General features: G+C 42.8%; 1 protein-coding gene and 1 long non-coding RNA gene across 2 annotated transcripts in view; one reads left to right on the forward strand and one right to left on the reverse strand.

Annotated features, from left to right (window-relative positions):
* Positions 1 to 2,231, forward strand: part of LOC135198028 (uncharacterized) — a 32,383-nt gene extending 30,152 nt beyond the window's left edge. Inside the window, exons 2-4 of the long non-coding RNA XR_010310710.1 lie at positions 920 to 1,077; positions 1,392 to 1,482; positions 1,995 to 2,231. This is a non-coding gene — a long non-coding RNA (uncharacterized LOC135198028). The remainder of the gene's footprint in view (positions 1 to 919; positions 1,078 to 1,391; positions 1,483 to 1,994) is intronic.
* A 5,342-nt stretch (positions 2,232 to 7,573) lies between these two features.
* Positions 7,574 to 17,378, reverse strand: part of LOC135197476 (roundabout homolog 2-like) — a 176,708-nt gene continuing 166,903 nt past the window's right edge. The window contains exon 19 of the mRNA XM_064224541.1: positions 7,574 to 8,626. Coding sequence (XP_064080611.1) covers positions 7,997 to 8,626 — 630 coding nt within the window. The 3' untranslated portion in view covers positions 7,574 to 7,996. The remainder of the gene's footprint in view (positions 8,627 to 17,378) is intronic.

Genomic DNA, 17,378 nt, shown 5'->3' on the forward strand with positions numbered 1-17,378 from the left:
GAGTGTTTGTTATGGCAGATGAAAAAGGGAGGCATTCTCCCATGGGCTTAGGTAATTCTGAGTAGCAGTCTAGATGTTGCAAGGATTTCTGGTCATGAGAATGTCTACAGATGTAGAAAAAGATATATTTCTACACTTGCTTGAGGAACTGGGTCATCAAGGTGGTTTGAACATACAATACTTAAACAGAAAAGTTGTGAGAGTATCCATTGGCATAATTCTGTAAAGCTTGTCCAGTATCACACTTAAGTTGTGGATAGAATTACAAATATAAAAGGGCCCTGCCAAGCTTGTGGACCAAAATGGAAATTCAGATGGTTTGCTTTACAACCATAGTCCATGGGTGCAATAGTCAGGAATTATTTAACTAGAACAATAGTTATTAATTATCTGTTGGTGGGATATGAGTATGAAGCTTCATTAAAACAGTTGTTTGCATACTGTGACGCTTTTTGTCTCCATTACAAATACTATGACTTTCAACTCATAGTTTAAAACATCAAATTTAAAAGGTGTGGTACCAATATGAGAATGTTCGAATTTGAGACTCCTCATTATAAAACCCCCATACCAATTTTTTAACTGTTCTTGAATTTTTATATAAATAAGGGATTTTGACGTAGGAAAAATCTATTTCTGGGCGAGGAAGCCGTGTCGCCCAGTGAAATGTGTCCTCTTTAGCACTATTTCTAGTAAAATATTGCTATGATACCAGAGAACTGCTAAATTGGACATGTCAGAAGTCTCTGACTCGCTCACCTAAATAAAAGGTGTCGGTATAGAACTGGGGCGAGTGTTAAACACTACCACAGTAACCCCTCCAATTAAGTGATGTGGTAGTCTTTGATACATAAAAATAGCAGAATGAGAATAACAGGTTTTAATTTTTAAAGCTTTATCTTGACTTCTTTTCCTCTAGGATCAAGCAGTTCCTTTCCGTAACAGAAAATACAGTTCATATTAGCAGCCTGTCCGAAAGCCAAAAATTAATATAGAGGATAAGATAATGAAATATTTGTGCTGCTTAGAGATCATCAGGCATATTGTAGCAATTGGATTATTGTCTCGTTCCTCCAGGTATGAAGCATAAATTTTATAATTATATTTTGCAAAGATGTCTTGTCCTTTCAGTTTCAAGTTTTTAATGTCATTATTGAAAGTGTTATTTCCTCCATTGATTACTCAAGTGCACCATCAGTTACAAGGTATTTTTACATTGTGCCATGACATGTACTGTGTGAGTTCCCTTGCTGTAGATTATATTAAGGCATATTATTTTTATATATATATTTTTTTTTAACTGGTAGCTGCTTTCTGGAAGGTGCTGAACGAAAACTTTTCATCTGGATAACGAAGACCTGTCCAATACTTTACATATTTGTTTCAAACAGACTTGCTTCATTGATATTCAGCACCTCCATAGATTGGACTGCAATATTGGTATGCCATGTGACAACATTTCAAGACTTTCTACATGTACCGGTAAGTATAAGTACACCTTAAATTATCCCTGAAGCCATTGTTACTTCAACAGTATGGTGTCCCAATCACAAATGATTCACTTAAAATATTTAAGACATTTGGAAAACAGGTCAGTAAAATATTTTTCCTACAAATGCACTGTATTAAGGAAGAATTGGTAATAGCTTTTGTGAGTTCCATATTGCTGCAGAATTTTGAGGAGATAAAATGAGTACATAGCTAATACATAACATATGTACATCTATTCGTGTAGAAAATTTCACAGATGTAGAGTGAAGTCACATCAATTGAGGAAAATATAACCTAACACTTTGGTAATGAACACTGACTTTAATAGGAGGTTATGGTCACTGATTTTAGTAGGCTTGTACACATAATCCATGCAAGAGATGTTCCACAAATGATCTCGCACACAGAACAGTGACCTTAGCCATTAGAAATAGCCCCTGTATGTCGAAGAAAAAACATCAGACAGCATTTTTGTAATTTAAATTGGTTCTTTTTGCCTTCAGGATAAATACCAGTACTGTACAGTGGTTCTGACTGATTTCCAGTTAGTGCAGTTATTACCAAGAGAGTCACAGCTGCTCATTATTTTTACATTTGTGACTGGAGCATGAAATAAAGACCCACCAACTTCCAGCCTTGAGTATGAAAAAACTGACTGAGCTGGCCAAGCAGTTAATATGCATATACCCTGTAGAGGTAGTGCTGTCAGTACACCTCATTTGGTGCACGTCAGCTTTACTGAAAGGTACGTATTTGCAATGTCCCTTTGGCCTCTAGCTGCATCCATATTTTACCCTTTTACTCTACTTCTAATTTTGTTTCCTTTCGTCAGTCTTGGTATCCAGTCTCTTAGCTTTTATTTCTTAGTGCAACCACGGAGTCCCCCACCCCCCTTGAAGGATGAGGCTGCTCTCACTTTCCAGTTTCATCCACCATGATATTTTCCAAGTCTGCTGTCTCCATGAAGTCATCTCATCTTAATATGCCTTTCCCCTTGCCGTCACCAGAGCATCAGTCTCTGTAGCATTTTCTCAGCTGTCAATGACTCTGCTTCCCACTTCATGCTGTCAGCTGTGTTTTTACCACCATCATCCAGACTTTCTTCTTCTTTCTCTACAAGCTTGTCCCTATTTAGGGTCGCTGTAATGGTTCTTCAACACATACTTCCATCTCCCTCGGCCCAGTGCATCCTTCTCGCTCAATCCCAACTCCCTCATATCTCTCTTCACAACAGTCGATCCATTGCAATTTTGGTTTACCTAACCTTCTCCCACCTGGTAGTCCCATCTCCATTATCTTCCAGACTATTTTTGATAAAGTTGAAGGTATTTTTACATAGAGGTTGGTCATTCAGAGATCAAGGCATCCAAGAAGAGACGTCATAGATCCCCTTCTTCATCTTTGTTGTCTGCTCCGTGCATCCCCGTCAAGACGGAGGAAGAGACTTCATAGCCCTCTATGTAAGAAGATTCCGAGTCCTCCTTGAAGTCTTTCTCTTCCTCTCTTAGTTCTAAGTTCAATCAAATAAGCCTGTACCGAACCTGTTCATGCTTCTGCTCATGTTACCTCTCGGAACCATTCTTCTGTCAAGGTACACATAGTATGTGTTCCTTCTGCTATTTCCAGTGCCTGTGCCGAACCCATTCATGCTTCTGCTCATGTTACCTCTCAGAACCGTTCTTCTGGCAAGGTGCATGTACTACGTGTTCCTTCTGGCATTTCCAATGTCCCATGGTCAGTTGATGACTTGTGCTACACTGATTTGAGATAAAACCTACAGATACTGCTCCTCCACATAAGATGTGTTGTTTCTACTCCAGGTGCAAGTGTTCCTCAGGCCTTTAGGAAGGACAAGGCCCCCATCAAGAAGTCGAAAATGCAGGATCCATCTCCCCTGAGGTCTCCTCCCTCTCAATTCCGTGTTTATTTTACTGATGTGACCATGATTTGTACTCCTGTTCACAAGGCTGTAATGAGCTGCACACAGACACGACTATGTTTCAAGCTCCAGTTCACGGCTGTACATTAATACAAATCCTGGACAGCCTACTAACAAATCACATCATTCTCGTTCACGTCCACGATCGTGACTTACACTCTCATTTTCACTCCAGCAACTGAACTTTACAAGAGTCCTACATGGCCTCATGACCTATCACGATGTTTTTCATCTCGTCTAATTGTCGTTCCCTTTCTTGTGGGTGGGATTGAGACCAAGACAAGGTTCCAAATTGCCCTAAAGACTTATAGGCCCCCCAAGAAAATCTTATCCTGGAAGAGCCTATGCCTCAGTGTTAATAAACAAAGAAGTTTTAACTTTGCCTGACTTAGCCGACAGGCCGGATCATGACTCTTAAGACCAGGATGTGGAGGATGCAGACTATCAGTTCTTAACTTCCTATGCTTAAGTCATTGAATTAATTCTTGGTTGTAACGACGTAGCTGAAGAGACTATGGCAACTAGTTTGAATTTATCTTCGGGTATTGAAGCCTTGCTAGGGCCTAAGAAAGAGGCAAAGACATCTCTGGGTCGCCATGCTCCAAACATGCTTGCGGAATGCTTAAACAAGTGAATTCTCTTATCTCAGGTCGGGATAACACTGCATTACAGTAGGTCTTTTAAAGTTATTACATCCACCTCTTCCCCAACATAAATGATTTTATGCAACTTCGCTTTGCAACCAAGGCAAAGTTGATCCAGACCTATTTCGGTTAGGCACAGGTATATCTTTGGACAAGTCAAGGCAGAGGGCACATCCTTTACTTTTCAGGAATCTGCAACATTAAAAGCAACTGCTTTATTGGCCTCCCAGGCTGGTTCATGGTTAGACTTGAGAGGTCACTGTCTTCCACTGTGATAGAAACAGGCCCAATGTATACATTGCAAAGTTACAGACGACCTGAAGGCATCAAATTGACGATGTGCCTCATGTCCTTCCTGGCCTGTCTGCCAAGGTTTTTGCTAATAGCCATTAGTATTAGTAGGCCAGAACTGATGTTTAGCAGCATAATTTATTAAGGGGGCCGGCTGGCTAATGCCGTTTTTTAACGACAGGACTTTGACATTCATACCACTTAATAAGGTGACTTGGGACATCTCCAAACCGCATATGACCTTCGGTTTTGTGACGCCAGGGCAATTTATCCCGAAAATAACCATTTTTCAAATTCTATCTCCTCCCTTGATATTTAATATTAAGACCTGGGATTACTACCATATATAGACCTGATGTCGACCTCCAATCAAATGGAGAGTTTTTTTTATAAAAGTCATTTTTTTGCTAGATATGAATTTTTCAATATGGTAAAAAAATAAACCCTATAAATCACGAGAAAAAAAAAAAAAAATTTACAAAAAAAAAAAAGACGAAACAAAAATTGGAAAAAAGGGCTCTATTTGATTGTTCTATAATGTCTTTCTGAGTTATATACCAAATTCCAATGTTATAGCTTTAAAACTAAGTGAGGAGATAGATTTTGAAGGTCAATAAGTATAGTTTTGAGATACGGGCGTTCAAAGTTTTCCTTCATAGTTCTATAAAGACAATGTTAATAAATAATGATTATTATGAATGTATATTTCTTTTTTGTGTATTAATAAACCAAAACTATTTTATTTATCATAATTTAATCATAAATGATGATCCCTTTGCTCATATATCGTAGCCTGGGGCACTGCTTGAGGCAAGATGGGGCACTCCTTCCTACGTAACCCCATCTCTCCCCTTCACTAACTCGGCTTATTACAGCGAATTTTCTTCTGTATGTTAGCGAGATGTTTTCCTTGTATTTTCCTCTTTGGCATGATGACATTCTTGCCAAAACAAAGATAAACAACCGTAAATGCAAGAGAATGTCAGAGGTGAAACTCGAAGGTGTACTCTCTTTTTACAAAGACAATTTAATAAATCATGATTATTATGAATTTCATATTCCATTTTGGGTATTAAAAAACCAAAACTATGTTATTTATCATAAATGAAGATCTCTTTGCTCAAAGATCGTAGCCTTGGGCACAGTGTGACGTGTGCTGTCAGGCAAGAAGGGGGCGTTACTAGGCAACCCTCCCCTCTCTCTTCACTAACTACACGTATATTATGATATTCTGTAATAATACTAGAGTGATTTTTCTTTGTCTTATGTTAGCAAGATGTTTTCCTTGTCTTTTCCTCATTGGCATGATGAACTTCTTGCCGAAACATACATAAACATACGTAAAAGCAAGCGAATGTCACGAGGTGAAACTCGAACATGTAACCTACTTGAAGTCTATGGTCCAACTGATTCATGATTGAACCAGATAAGTCTGCGAGCCACGGAATCTCTACAGATGCCATTTCTCACAATTTCTTTGCCAATAATTATCAAAATTTACGATAACAGAAGAAATATTGCATTTTCTTGTACGGGTGAATGTTTTAGGCTTATTGAGTTATGTTTACTAATTACCCTGTAACTACGAAAGTAAGAGGAATTTTGACGAAATATTTCGTATACGTATTCTCAATTGCCATATGAAGCTCTATGAATTTTTTCATGACTCTGCATTTTTTGCCCTATACCACCATATAAAGGGGTTCCGGCCGGCCCCCTTAAGTGCATGAATATAATAATAATTACACTTTAAATTAGTTATATATTTCTTGAATTTTATACAGTACAGTTGACCCCCCACCTATTTCCAGTTCTGGATTTGCAGACTCGCCTATTCGCAGTATTTTCCATAAGAGAAATAGTCAGTAATTACTGTAGTTTTATTTTGTGAAAAAGCTATTAAAATACTCGGGTATAAGCATTTTAATATTTTTTTTGTGCTTGAACTTTCAAAATAGGTAGGTATGTAGGTAGGTATGTATGTACATATAAGCATTTTTAAGACCGTTTTCAAATATTTGCGGATTTTAGCTATTTGAAAGGGTTTGTGTATGCAGTACAATTGACCCTGGCCTATTTGTGGTTCTGGATATGTGGGCTGGCCTATTTGTGGATTTTGGTGGAATTTACATAGCCATTACGTATTCAAGGAAAAGCACTTGCAGTATTTTTCTGAGAAACATTCAGTAATTACTGTATTTTCATAGTTTCATGATAAATGCATTCATTGTGATAAATCTATTGAAATAGACAGGTATAAGCATTTTTAGAAGGGCTGCAAGTATTTCTGGATTTTAGCTATTCGGAGGGTTTTTTTTTTATATGCATCCCCCCCTGGAATAATGGGAGTCGACTGTATTTGCTGTAAAATGGCAATTACATATATATCTTTCACGTGTAGTATGTGGTAAGGAAAGCATTATTTTCAAAAAGACTTAATAGTACATTTGTTGATTAATTTATTAATGAAATCTAGGCTGCTAACCCAAGCACTCGGGCACTTTCAGCCAATCAACACTCAAGTCATTGAAAAGAGGGAGCTAGAGTGGTTAGACAGTAAGATTAAGAGATCAGAAAAGAAAGGAAATGAAGCTCAAAGTTCTCAAGGTGGAACTGGGAGAAAATCCCACAGTGCAATAAGAAATAATTGTTTAAGGAGTTGGACAACAAAATTGAAAAACAGAAGCGGGAATAGAAAGCAAAGTACTAGGCTAAAGAGTGGTTGCTACTGGTGGTCAAAGGGATATTGCAAACATCCTTTAGTTATTGTCAAGAGTGCACCATGAGGAGCCTACTAAGAGGACTAACCACTTACAAGAAGTTCTACATTATTTCTGAAATTTCGGTCTGTATCATCAGTCATATATATCTACAAATTGTGAGACAGAATTCTGTCTTTCGAATACTTGTTCCTAAGAAAAAAAATTCATAGCATGGCATGCATTTTTAATAGGCAGATTTATTTTAACAACAGCCCGTTAATTCTCCTTAGATATATTTATTGCAGTGTTACTTGATGGAATGACTGATGGAAACCTAAAAATGAGGCTTTTATTTAATAAAACATTTTTTGCTTTTAGTTATAGTTTTAAGAAATGGGGCTAGGTGTCTTTTATTTTGTACATATACATACCACAAGATACATACCACAAGAAAGGCAGCTTTATCTTTAGTCTCCTCTATAAATTTGGTCAAGGATAAACAACACTGACTAGAGAATTATTTAATCGCACAAACCTACATTCAGTAATTGTATAATAATAAATATATATTCTGTGGTAATCATAATGCATACACATTCATTCAATTTAAATATCTGGTTATACTGTACGTACTAAATTTAAGTAGTACTATAGAATATTATACACCTTTAGAGAAGGATTTGGAAGGGAAGATTGGGATCTATACATTAAACACTCATGTACATAGTATAACCACAAAATGTTTCATCCTTTGGTTTTGTAAAACTTGACAGACATCACAGGTTTCATTGTAACATTCAGGCCCTATAATCTACCTTTCTGATATCAATACAGCATGTGGGCTTAATATACTGCAAATGTTTTTTCTAGCTATCTACTTAAAAGTACCACTTACAATTAATGATAATGGAAAACTGGCCATCCTCAGGTTACCGAGAATGCTGCTTTGTTTGCAATAAGGATCCTGAAACTGCATGAACATCATGCATATTCTCTTGATCTCTGGTATCCTTAATCTTCTGAGGACTATTTTGCAGAGCAATATTATGAGAGTTGTGTTTAAGGTCAAGATGTGTATTTTGGGATGATATCAGAGGATTCGTACTGTCTGCAACATAGGTCTTATCAGGTGTGCTTCCATAAAAGGCAGAGGTGGATTCATAAAGGGCACTCTGATCAGTGTATATGACAGTACCATCACTGTATGGGCATGTCTTATCGGAGTCCTCGTTTATACGATCCTGACTGATTAAACTACTTCCATACATGTCAGGAAGCTTTCCAGTACCATTTTCCCAAGCCTGTCTTGGAACTCCTTGTGCACCAATTATTTTTGATCCACTCAAACCTTGAAGCCCTTGCAGCCCAACTCCTGGAGAAGTCAAAATTTCATCTTTGGAATTCTTCAAAGAAGTTGGAGTGTCAGGAACGGTCAGCTCTTTCGATGAAGTTGTGCTTTCTTTTAAATCGAAATCACCAGTATTTACTCCTCTTTTTTGTATTACAGGACTTGCCTTAGGTTTACCCATGTGGCGTGGCAGGGAATTCGTTGCTGACATCTGTTCAGATAATAAATAACCAGGTAAATTATATTTTGTTAAATTGAATTTAGATATTTAGCATTGCTACAATATGCATAATTAACTGTACTATACTAACAAAATTTGGCTGAAAATGTTTGACATATCTAGACAGTCTTTCTAATTACTATCACTGAAACATGACTTAAAATCTATGCTATGGCATTAATAAGTGAAATGTGAATAACATGAGCAATCTTTTATAGTTTTATATAAAATACATTTTGTAGCTAAATTTTTTCAAGACAACCAACACTGCCAGCACCAGCCCATCCAGCGACAATGCCACAGCATCAGCAAGCTTCTGCCTGCCACCCTTCACAACCCAGAACCCAGGGGCCTGGTTCTTCAGGATAGAGACCATCTTCAGGTTCAAGATCATCTCCACATTCCACAAAGCTAACTGCATCCTCAAGTTCATACCAGATGATGTCTTTGAATAAAACGCAGAATGGCTTGCCAACCAAAAGACCACAGTCTCCTATGAAGCACTGAAGGACCAACTAAGTTAGTCTTTCAGCATGCCGCATGCCTTCAATGCAAAGAAATTCCTAGACAACATGGGGGGAGCAATAGGATACCAGTAGCCACTGCACGTCTACAAGCAACTGCGATGGCTAGTTACAATGACCGTCACAGAGGGATGCCCAGAATACATTGGACCTTGTGAGATAGGTCCTACTCCCAAAATTACCCTGCCACCCAGTACGGCCATCCCAACACATAAACCATGGACCTGATGCAACACAGAGATGGACAGTGATCCAGAGGGCCCTGCTACCCCCATACACCACTGCCAGACCTCCAGGTGGAAAACAAATCCAAGTGCAAGCCCAAAACAGAAGAAGTCCCTAGGCATTTCTTTCTACCACCGAGGTCCGGATATGAAGCCTGAAAAAAAAAGATGACAACTGCTGCATGGCAAAAAGCATGCAAAAAGGTTGCAGCAGTGACTCAACAAACTAAACGTCAGCAGAGGGCAGACTGGCTGCCTCGTTTGTTTGTATGGTGTTTTACATTGCATGGAACCAGTGGTTATTCAGCAATGGGACCAACGGCTTTATGTGACTTCCAAACCACGTCGAGAGTCAACTTTATCACCAGAAATGCACATCTCTCACACCTCAATGGAATGCCCGAGAATCGAACTCGCGGCGACCGAGGTGGTACGCCAAGAGAAACCATGCCTGCTTTCTGCTGTCTTTCTTCCAGGTATAGGCAAAAAGACCCCATGAGTTTTATTCATCACAGATGAAAGATCAAATACAGAATTCCTGGTTGACACTGGCACGTGCAAGTTGTTCAGAACACCTCGCTCCAACCCCCAGCCCTCGACAGGTGTCAACTGTCAGCGGAACCCCGATGTTAATATACAAGAAATGGACCAAGAATTTGTCATTAAGTGGGAAGCAGTACAACTGGACTTTTATAACAATCACACTTTTAGGAGCAGAGTTCCTAAAACCCCACAACATGCTGGTGGACGTAGCGAAACAGCAGCCCATCACAACCTGACCTGAAGCCCGACTCACTAACTCCAGCACCACAGGTAAGTTGTCTCTTACAGGAATTTCAGAGGTATTTAAGGAAGACCTGACCAAACCTGCAGAGCACCTCAGTCGCTGAAGGTCCCCAAGTGCATACCCGTTTCAGACATTTGGCCCCAGAAAAACCCACCCACCCAAACAAGCTTTCCACAACATGAAATGAGCATGAATACACATGCCACAAAACCTCCAGCCCCTGGACATCTCCCAAAACCTGACTGCACATGGTGACCCTGTGGCAACTACTGGAGACTCGACATCAAGATAGTACCTGACAGGTATCCACTGCCAAACATCGCCAACACCACATAAAACCAAACGGAGGGCACCAAAATATTTACGAAGATTGACCTGCTGAAGGGATATTTCAAAGTCCCGGTTGCAAAGGAGGAAAAAAAAAATAGCCATTATATGAACTCCTCTGCGTGTACACCGAGTGTTTTGGCCTTCAGATCTTGGGTGCAACCTTCCAATGTCTAATGGATGAAATCCAGGACACCCTACTTCTGTGTCATCTACGTCAATGAAATACTCATATTCAACCCAACATCAAACATGTCTTGAGACACATCAGATGGGTTTGCAAGAAGGTTCAGGCAATCACAGACTTCCCAAACCTAACAATAATCAAAGCAGTCCAAGAATTCACAGGAATGATTAACTATTTCTACCACCATTTCATACCCAGCCATGCTTGAATAATGGGTCCAATGCATGACTGCTGGAAAGGAAAACCTAAAAAATTGTTGGTATGAAAACAAATAAAGCCTTCATGCTAGCCAAAACAGCAATCACCTCTGCAGCCACACTAATCTTCCCTTTTGATCCAATAGGTCCCTCACCCTGACAATGATATGTAGTAAGTAGCACAGCAATGTAAACCACACAAACAAGAAAGAGATGATAGTCATATCCCATTGGCATTCTTTAGCATGAAATTATCCCCATTGCCAGGAGGACAAAAATACTTCATGTTTGACAGTTACTGGCAGTCCACAGTCTCTGCCACATGCTAGAAGGGCGACAATTCGTGGTGCAGAAAACACTACCAACCATTAGTACATGCCTTTGCCAATACTGTAGACAAGTGGTCAGCCAGACAACTTGTCAGCACTGTCCGGATTGGGATATCATATCCGGAAATAGCACTGGCTCAGAAGGATGACTTGGACTTACAGCGACTTTGGTGGGAGAACCACCCTATTACATGAAGTGACCTATCCATCAGTGACTGAGAGATGATCACTGCCTGCAAGTAGAGTACTGGACATCCTTGCCCATACCTACTCTTAGTGTTGATGAAGAAAACCTTCAACCTCGCCAACACCTTGTCCCACTCATTGGTCAGATCAACCGCCCAAACCCTGTAGGAGCATTACATCTGGTGGGAATGAAAGCGGACATCAGAAAGTGAATAAGAGAATGCCTCCCATGCCAAACATCAAAGTAACGAGGCACACAGAAACAGGGGTAGGAGAGTTCCAGACAACAAAGCGATGACTGGTCGACATCATGGGACCCCTGCCTCCTCCAAGGGGTATAGGTCAATTGGAATACCAGATGGCCACAAGCAATGTCAGTAAGACAGGAGACAACAGAATTGTTTGACAGCATTAATTGGCTGGGTCAGCAGACATAGAGTACTGCAATACGTAACAAGCAACAGAGGAATCAAGTTCACCCCCACCTCATGGACCTCCCTCACTGCTAGCTTTGGGAAAAAAATCTTTTTCTCACAACAACATACAACCCAAAGTGAACAACATGGTGGAGTGGCTCCACTGCTCCCTTAAATCAGCACTTGCCAAGGTGAGAGTCAGAGAAAGGAATTACGTATACCATGGGTCTTGCTGGGATTAGTATGAACCACAAGTGTTGGCAATATCAGCCAGTAGCCAGCCAAAAGACCATCGTCAAATATGAAGCACTAAGGACCAACCAAGTTCCAGCCTTGAGTATGAAAAAACTGACTGAGCTGGCCAAGCAGTTAATATGCATGTACCCTGTAGAGGTAGTGCTGTCAGTACACCTCATTTGGTGCACGTCAGCTTTACTGAAAGGTACGTATTTGCAATGTCCCTACATTGGACCTTGTGAGATAGGTCCTATACTGCTGCCAAACAGTATGGCCATCCCCAACGCATCAACCATGGACCTGACGCAACACAGAGACAGACGTTGATCCAGAGGGTTCTGCTACCACCATACACCACTGTCAGAGCTTCAGGTGGAAAACAAACTCAAGTCCAAGCCGTACCAAGGGCATTTGTTTCTATCACCAAGGTTCGGGAATAAAACCTGAAAATGCAAAAACGACTGCTGCATGGCAAAAATCATGCAAAAGGTTTGCAGCAGCGACTGGACAAACTAACCATAACCAGAGGGTAGACCTGTTACCTCGTAAGAGAAACCGTGCTTGCTTTCCACAGTGTCCTCCAGATACAGGCAAAAAGACTCACATAGTTTTTTCATCGCAGATGAAAGATCAAATATGGAGTTCTTGGTCGACACCCAGGCCTCTGCAGGTGTCAATTGCCAGTGGAACCCTGCTGATAATGTACATGAAATGGACCATGAATTTGTCATTCAGTGAGAATTAGTACAACTGGACGTTCATCAAAGCACACAAAACAATCGCACTTTTAGGAGCAGACTTTCTAATAGCCCACAACTTATGGTAGATGTAGCAAAACCACAGCTGATCACACGACTTACCCCTGTAGCCCCACTCACTCTGACTCCAGCACCAGAGATAAGTTGCCTCCTATTTGGAGGTATTTAAGGAAGACCTGACCAAACCTGCAGATCACCACAGTTGCTGAAGGTCTCCTCCCAGTGCATACCCTTTTCAGACATTTGGCCCCAGAAAAACCCGCCCACACTCGACAAGCTTTCCAGGACATGGAATGAGGAGGAATACTTATGTCAAAAAGCCTCCAGCCCCTGGGCATCTCCCAAAACCTAATGGCACACAGTGGCCCTGCGGCAACCACTGGAGACTTGACATCAAGACGGTACCTGACGGGTATCCACTGCCAAACATCGCCAACACAACTAACCAGATGGAGGGCACCAAAATATTTACGAAGATTGACTTGCTAAAGGGGTAATTCAAAGTCCCAGTTGCCAAAGAGGACAGAAAAAATGGCCATTATATGAACCCCCCCTCAGCATGTACACCTTCAACTACATTTGGCCCCAGAAAAACCCGCCCACACTCGACAAGCTTTCCAGGACATGGAATGAGGAGGAATACTTATGTCCAAAAGCCAAAAAGCCTCCAGCCCCTGGGCATCTCCCAAAACCTAATGGCACATAGTGACCCTGCGGCAACCACTGGAGACTCGACATCAAGACGGTACCTGACGGGTATCCACTGCCAAACATCGCCAACACAAACCAGATGGAGGGCACCAAAATATTTACAAAGATTTGACTTGCTAAAGGGGTAATTCAAAGTCCCAGTTGCCAAAGAGGACAGAAAAAATGGCCATTATATGAACCCCCCCTCAGCATGTACACCTTCAACTACAGCTGCTTTGGCCTTCAGAACTGGGTACGACCTTCCAACACCTAATGGATGAAATCCAGGACAACCTATTTTTGTGTTGTCTACGTCAATGAAATACTTATATTCAGCCCAACATCAAACATGTCTTGAGACGCATCAGGTGAGTTTGCAAGAAGGTTCAGGCAAACATAAACTTCCCAAACCCAACAATAATCAAACCAGTCCAAGAATTCGCGAGGATGATTAACTATTACTACCACCATTTCATGCCCAGCCTTGCTGAAATAATGGGTCCAATACATGATTACTATTTTGGCTAGCATGAAGGCTTTGTTTTCATACCAACAATTTTTTAGGTTTTCCTTTCAAGCAACCACCTCTGCAGCCACACTGAACTTTCCTTTTTTATCCCATAGGTCCCTCACCCTACCAATGGAAGTGAGTAGCAGAGTAGTGAGCACAGTACTCAAACAAGGCACATGATGGTCATCACCCATTGACATTCTTCAGCATGAAGTTATCACCATTGCCAGCAGGACAAAAATACTCCATGTTTGACAGTTACTGGCAGTCCACCGAGTCTCTGCCACATGCCAGAAGAATCACAATTTGTCGAAAATTGTATTTTTCCTAACTATACAAACCTGAGGTCCTTTAACATATGGAATGTAATCAGCGCCAGCTGGAACTGGTCGTAAGCTTTCGAACAAGGTGGTTCGGTAGTTAACTGCTAGTCCAATAAGTCAGGAGTCCCGCCCGACTGGGAGGTGAGGAGTCACTTTGCTTTAGGCCATGGAACAGAGTGAGGGGTGGCATGAGGTGGGACTATGTGTAAAGGACCTCAGGTTTGAATAGTTAGGGAGATACAATTTTCGACAAATTGTGATTTGTTCTGATACGTAATACAAACCCTCGGTCCTTTAACATATGGAAGACTCACTTATTGGTGGGTGGAATCTGAGTCTTAAACTGGTGTTCGTCCGACCTTGGTTCCCTCCCTGGTCATAAGAGCAGAGGGAGGGATCCTAGCCTCTGCCCAGCTGATCAGGGTGTGCACTGCAAAATCAGTGGCCAGACCTCTGGACCAAATTCATAAGAGGGAGGCAAGCGTGCCTCTTATGAATAGTAAGCAAGACCTAGTTCCTACTTCAAGAGCCAAATATAAGGTCATGGGTTTGTATCTTGTTGGCATCCACTCCCCCACCTTGTTAGGGGAGTGGTGGAAAATGCTGCTATCCATTCTGAAAGGGATAGGACGGAGCTCAGTCGTTTAGCTTACCTGGATTGGCCTCCTGTCCAGCATAGTGACAACCGCAGCCCTCTGCCCACAGGTAAAGGAGACAAAGGGGGAGGAAGAGAAGCCAGTCACACAAGGATGCGATGCTGTTCTGTCCACTCGGGAGCTGGGTAAGCTACACAACTTGTTGAGCAGCCACCACAGGTCCCAAGGAAAAGATGTCCAAGGACCTGTGGGCGATATCCCGAAGGTAGAAGGAAGTAAAGGTCATCTGGTCGGCCCAAACCCCTGCCTTCAGCACCTATGCCACGGGGACCAATACCCCTGACTTCATGGGCCCTCGGTTGAAGGGTACCGGTGTCGTCACTCCTCTCTGATGATCTCACAAAGCCAGAAAGAAAGTGTGTTCCTGGCTCATCAAAGCCAGAAAGAAAGTGTGTTCCTGGACACCTCCTTCTTGGTAACCCCGGTGCTAACAAAGAGGCGTCGACACTCAGGCCTGAGGTGGGGAGTTCTTTTCAGATAGCGCCGTAGTGCCCTCATAGGACAAAGCAGCATCTCATCTGCATCAGCATCGGTGATGTCATTCAGGGAGGGGATCGTGAATGACTCGAACCGGTCGTCAGGGACCGAAGGGTTCTGAGTCTTCGCTACGAAGTCCGGGACGAAATCGAGCGTCACCGATTCCCATCCCCTCGTGTGCTTGACATCAAAAGAAAGACCATGAAGTTCCCCTACTCTTTTCACCGATGCCAGGGCCAGCAGAAAGATGGTCTTAAAGGTCAGATCCCTGTCTGACGACTCACGGAGTGGCTCGAAGGGTCTTCGAGTCAAACTCCTAAGGACGAGAGTCATGTCCCACCCTGGGGGCCTGAGTTCCCTGGGTAGGCAAGACCTTTCGAAGCTCTTCATCAGGAGGGAGATCTCCATGGAAGTGGAGATGTCCACTCCCCACAGCTTAAGGACTAGGGCCAGGGTAGCTCTATACCCTTTCACTGCGGAGACGGAGAGGAGCTTCTCTTGGCGAAGGAAGACGAGGAAATCCGCTACAGCTGCAGAGGACTGCCTGAGGTACCCAGCCATCTTTGTTGCTGCTCGGCGAGAAAAGCCTCTCGCTCGCAAGAGATGGTGGATAACAGCCAGCCGTGAAGACAGGGACCAAACCGACCGGTGGTACCGTTCCATGTGTGGCTGGCACAGGAGGTTGTGCCGAGGGGAATCTCTCTCAGTGCTTCGGCGAGTAGAGCCAGCAGGTCCGGATACCAAACAGCCCGAGGCCATTTGGGCACCACCAGAATCATCCAAAGATTTGCGGTAACCAGCACCCTGCTGATCACCTTGCGAATCAGACAGAACGGGGGAAAGGCGTACACGAAGAGGTTGTCCCACGGGTGTTGAAGAGTGTCCTCTGCAGCTGCCCATGGGTCCGGCACAACCGAGTAGAAAACCTTGAGTTTCCTGTTGTGCCGGGTGGTGAACAGATCCATGACTGGACACCCCCCACAGGTTGAAGAGCTTTTCCACCACATCTTGGTGCAGGGACCATTCGGTTCCTATCACCTGATTCCAATGGCTGAGCTTGTCTGCCACTACACCGTGGTGTTGTCGCTCATCAACACCACTGAGTGTCCCATCACTTGTTCCTGGAACTCTATAATTATAGAGCGAGAAACGCTTCCTTGAGCTCCAGGACGTTTGTGTGAAGGTGCTTGTTGCTATGATCCCACACACCTGCAGCCAGCAACTCCTCCAGGTGTGTGCCCCATCCCACGGTCGACGCGTCTGAGAACAGAAGCATCTCCGGGGTGTGTGTGTGTGTGTGTGTGTGTGTGTGTGAAGTGACACTCCTCTTACAAGGTTCCTGTCGTCCAGCCACCAGGCTAGGTCTCTTGCCTGCAACCAACTTTTCTTTAGTCTCCACTGAAGAGACCGTAGGTGAAGACGCCCGTGAGGGACTAATTTCTCGAGAGACGACAGGTGGCCAATCACGACCTGCCACTGCTGAGCTGGCTGCTCCTGTAGAGACAGGAACTGTCCAGCTGCCTCCCTGAACCTGCTGATCCGCGAGTCTGCGGGGACGACTCGCCCTGCTACCGTATCAATCAGGATGCCCAGGTACTCCATCCTCTGCTTGGGCTCAAGATCTGACTTCTCGAAGTTCACCACAATTCCAAGATCTCGACAAAACTCGAGGAGTCGATCCCCGTCCTGAAGCAACTGCGACCGGGAGCTCGCCAGGACCAGCCAGTCGTTGAGATACCTCAGAAGATGTATCCCCGCCAAGTGGGCCCAAGCAGACAACAGAGTGAATACCTGTGGGGCGGTTGAGAGACCAAAACAAAGTGCCCTGAATTGGTACACCGTCCCGTCGAGGATGAAGCGGAGGTACTTCCTGGAGGACTGGTGGATGGGTATCTAAAAATATGCATCCTTCAG

This window comes from Macrobrachium nipponense, chromosome 21 (genome assembly GCF_015104395.2).
Source record: "Macrobrachium nipponense isolate FS-2020 chromosome 21, ASM1510439v2, whole genome shotgun sequence".
NCBI classification, from domain to species: domain Eukaryota; kingdom Metazoa; phylum Arthropoda; class Malacostraca; order Decapoda; family Palaemonidae; genus Macrobrachium; species Macrobrachium nipponense.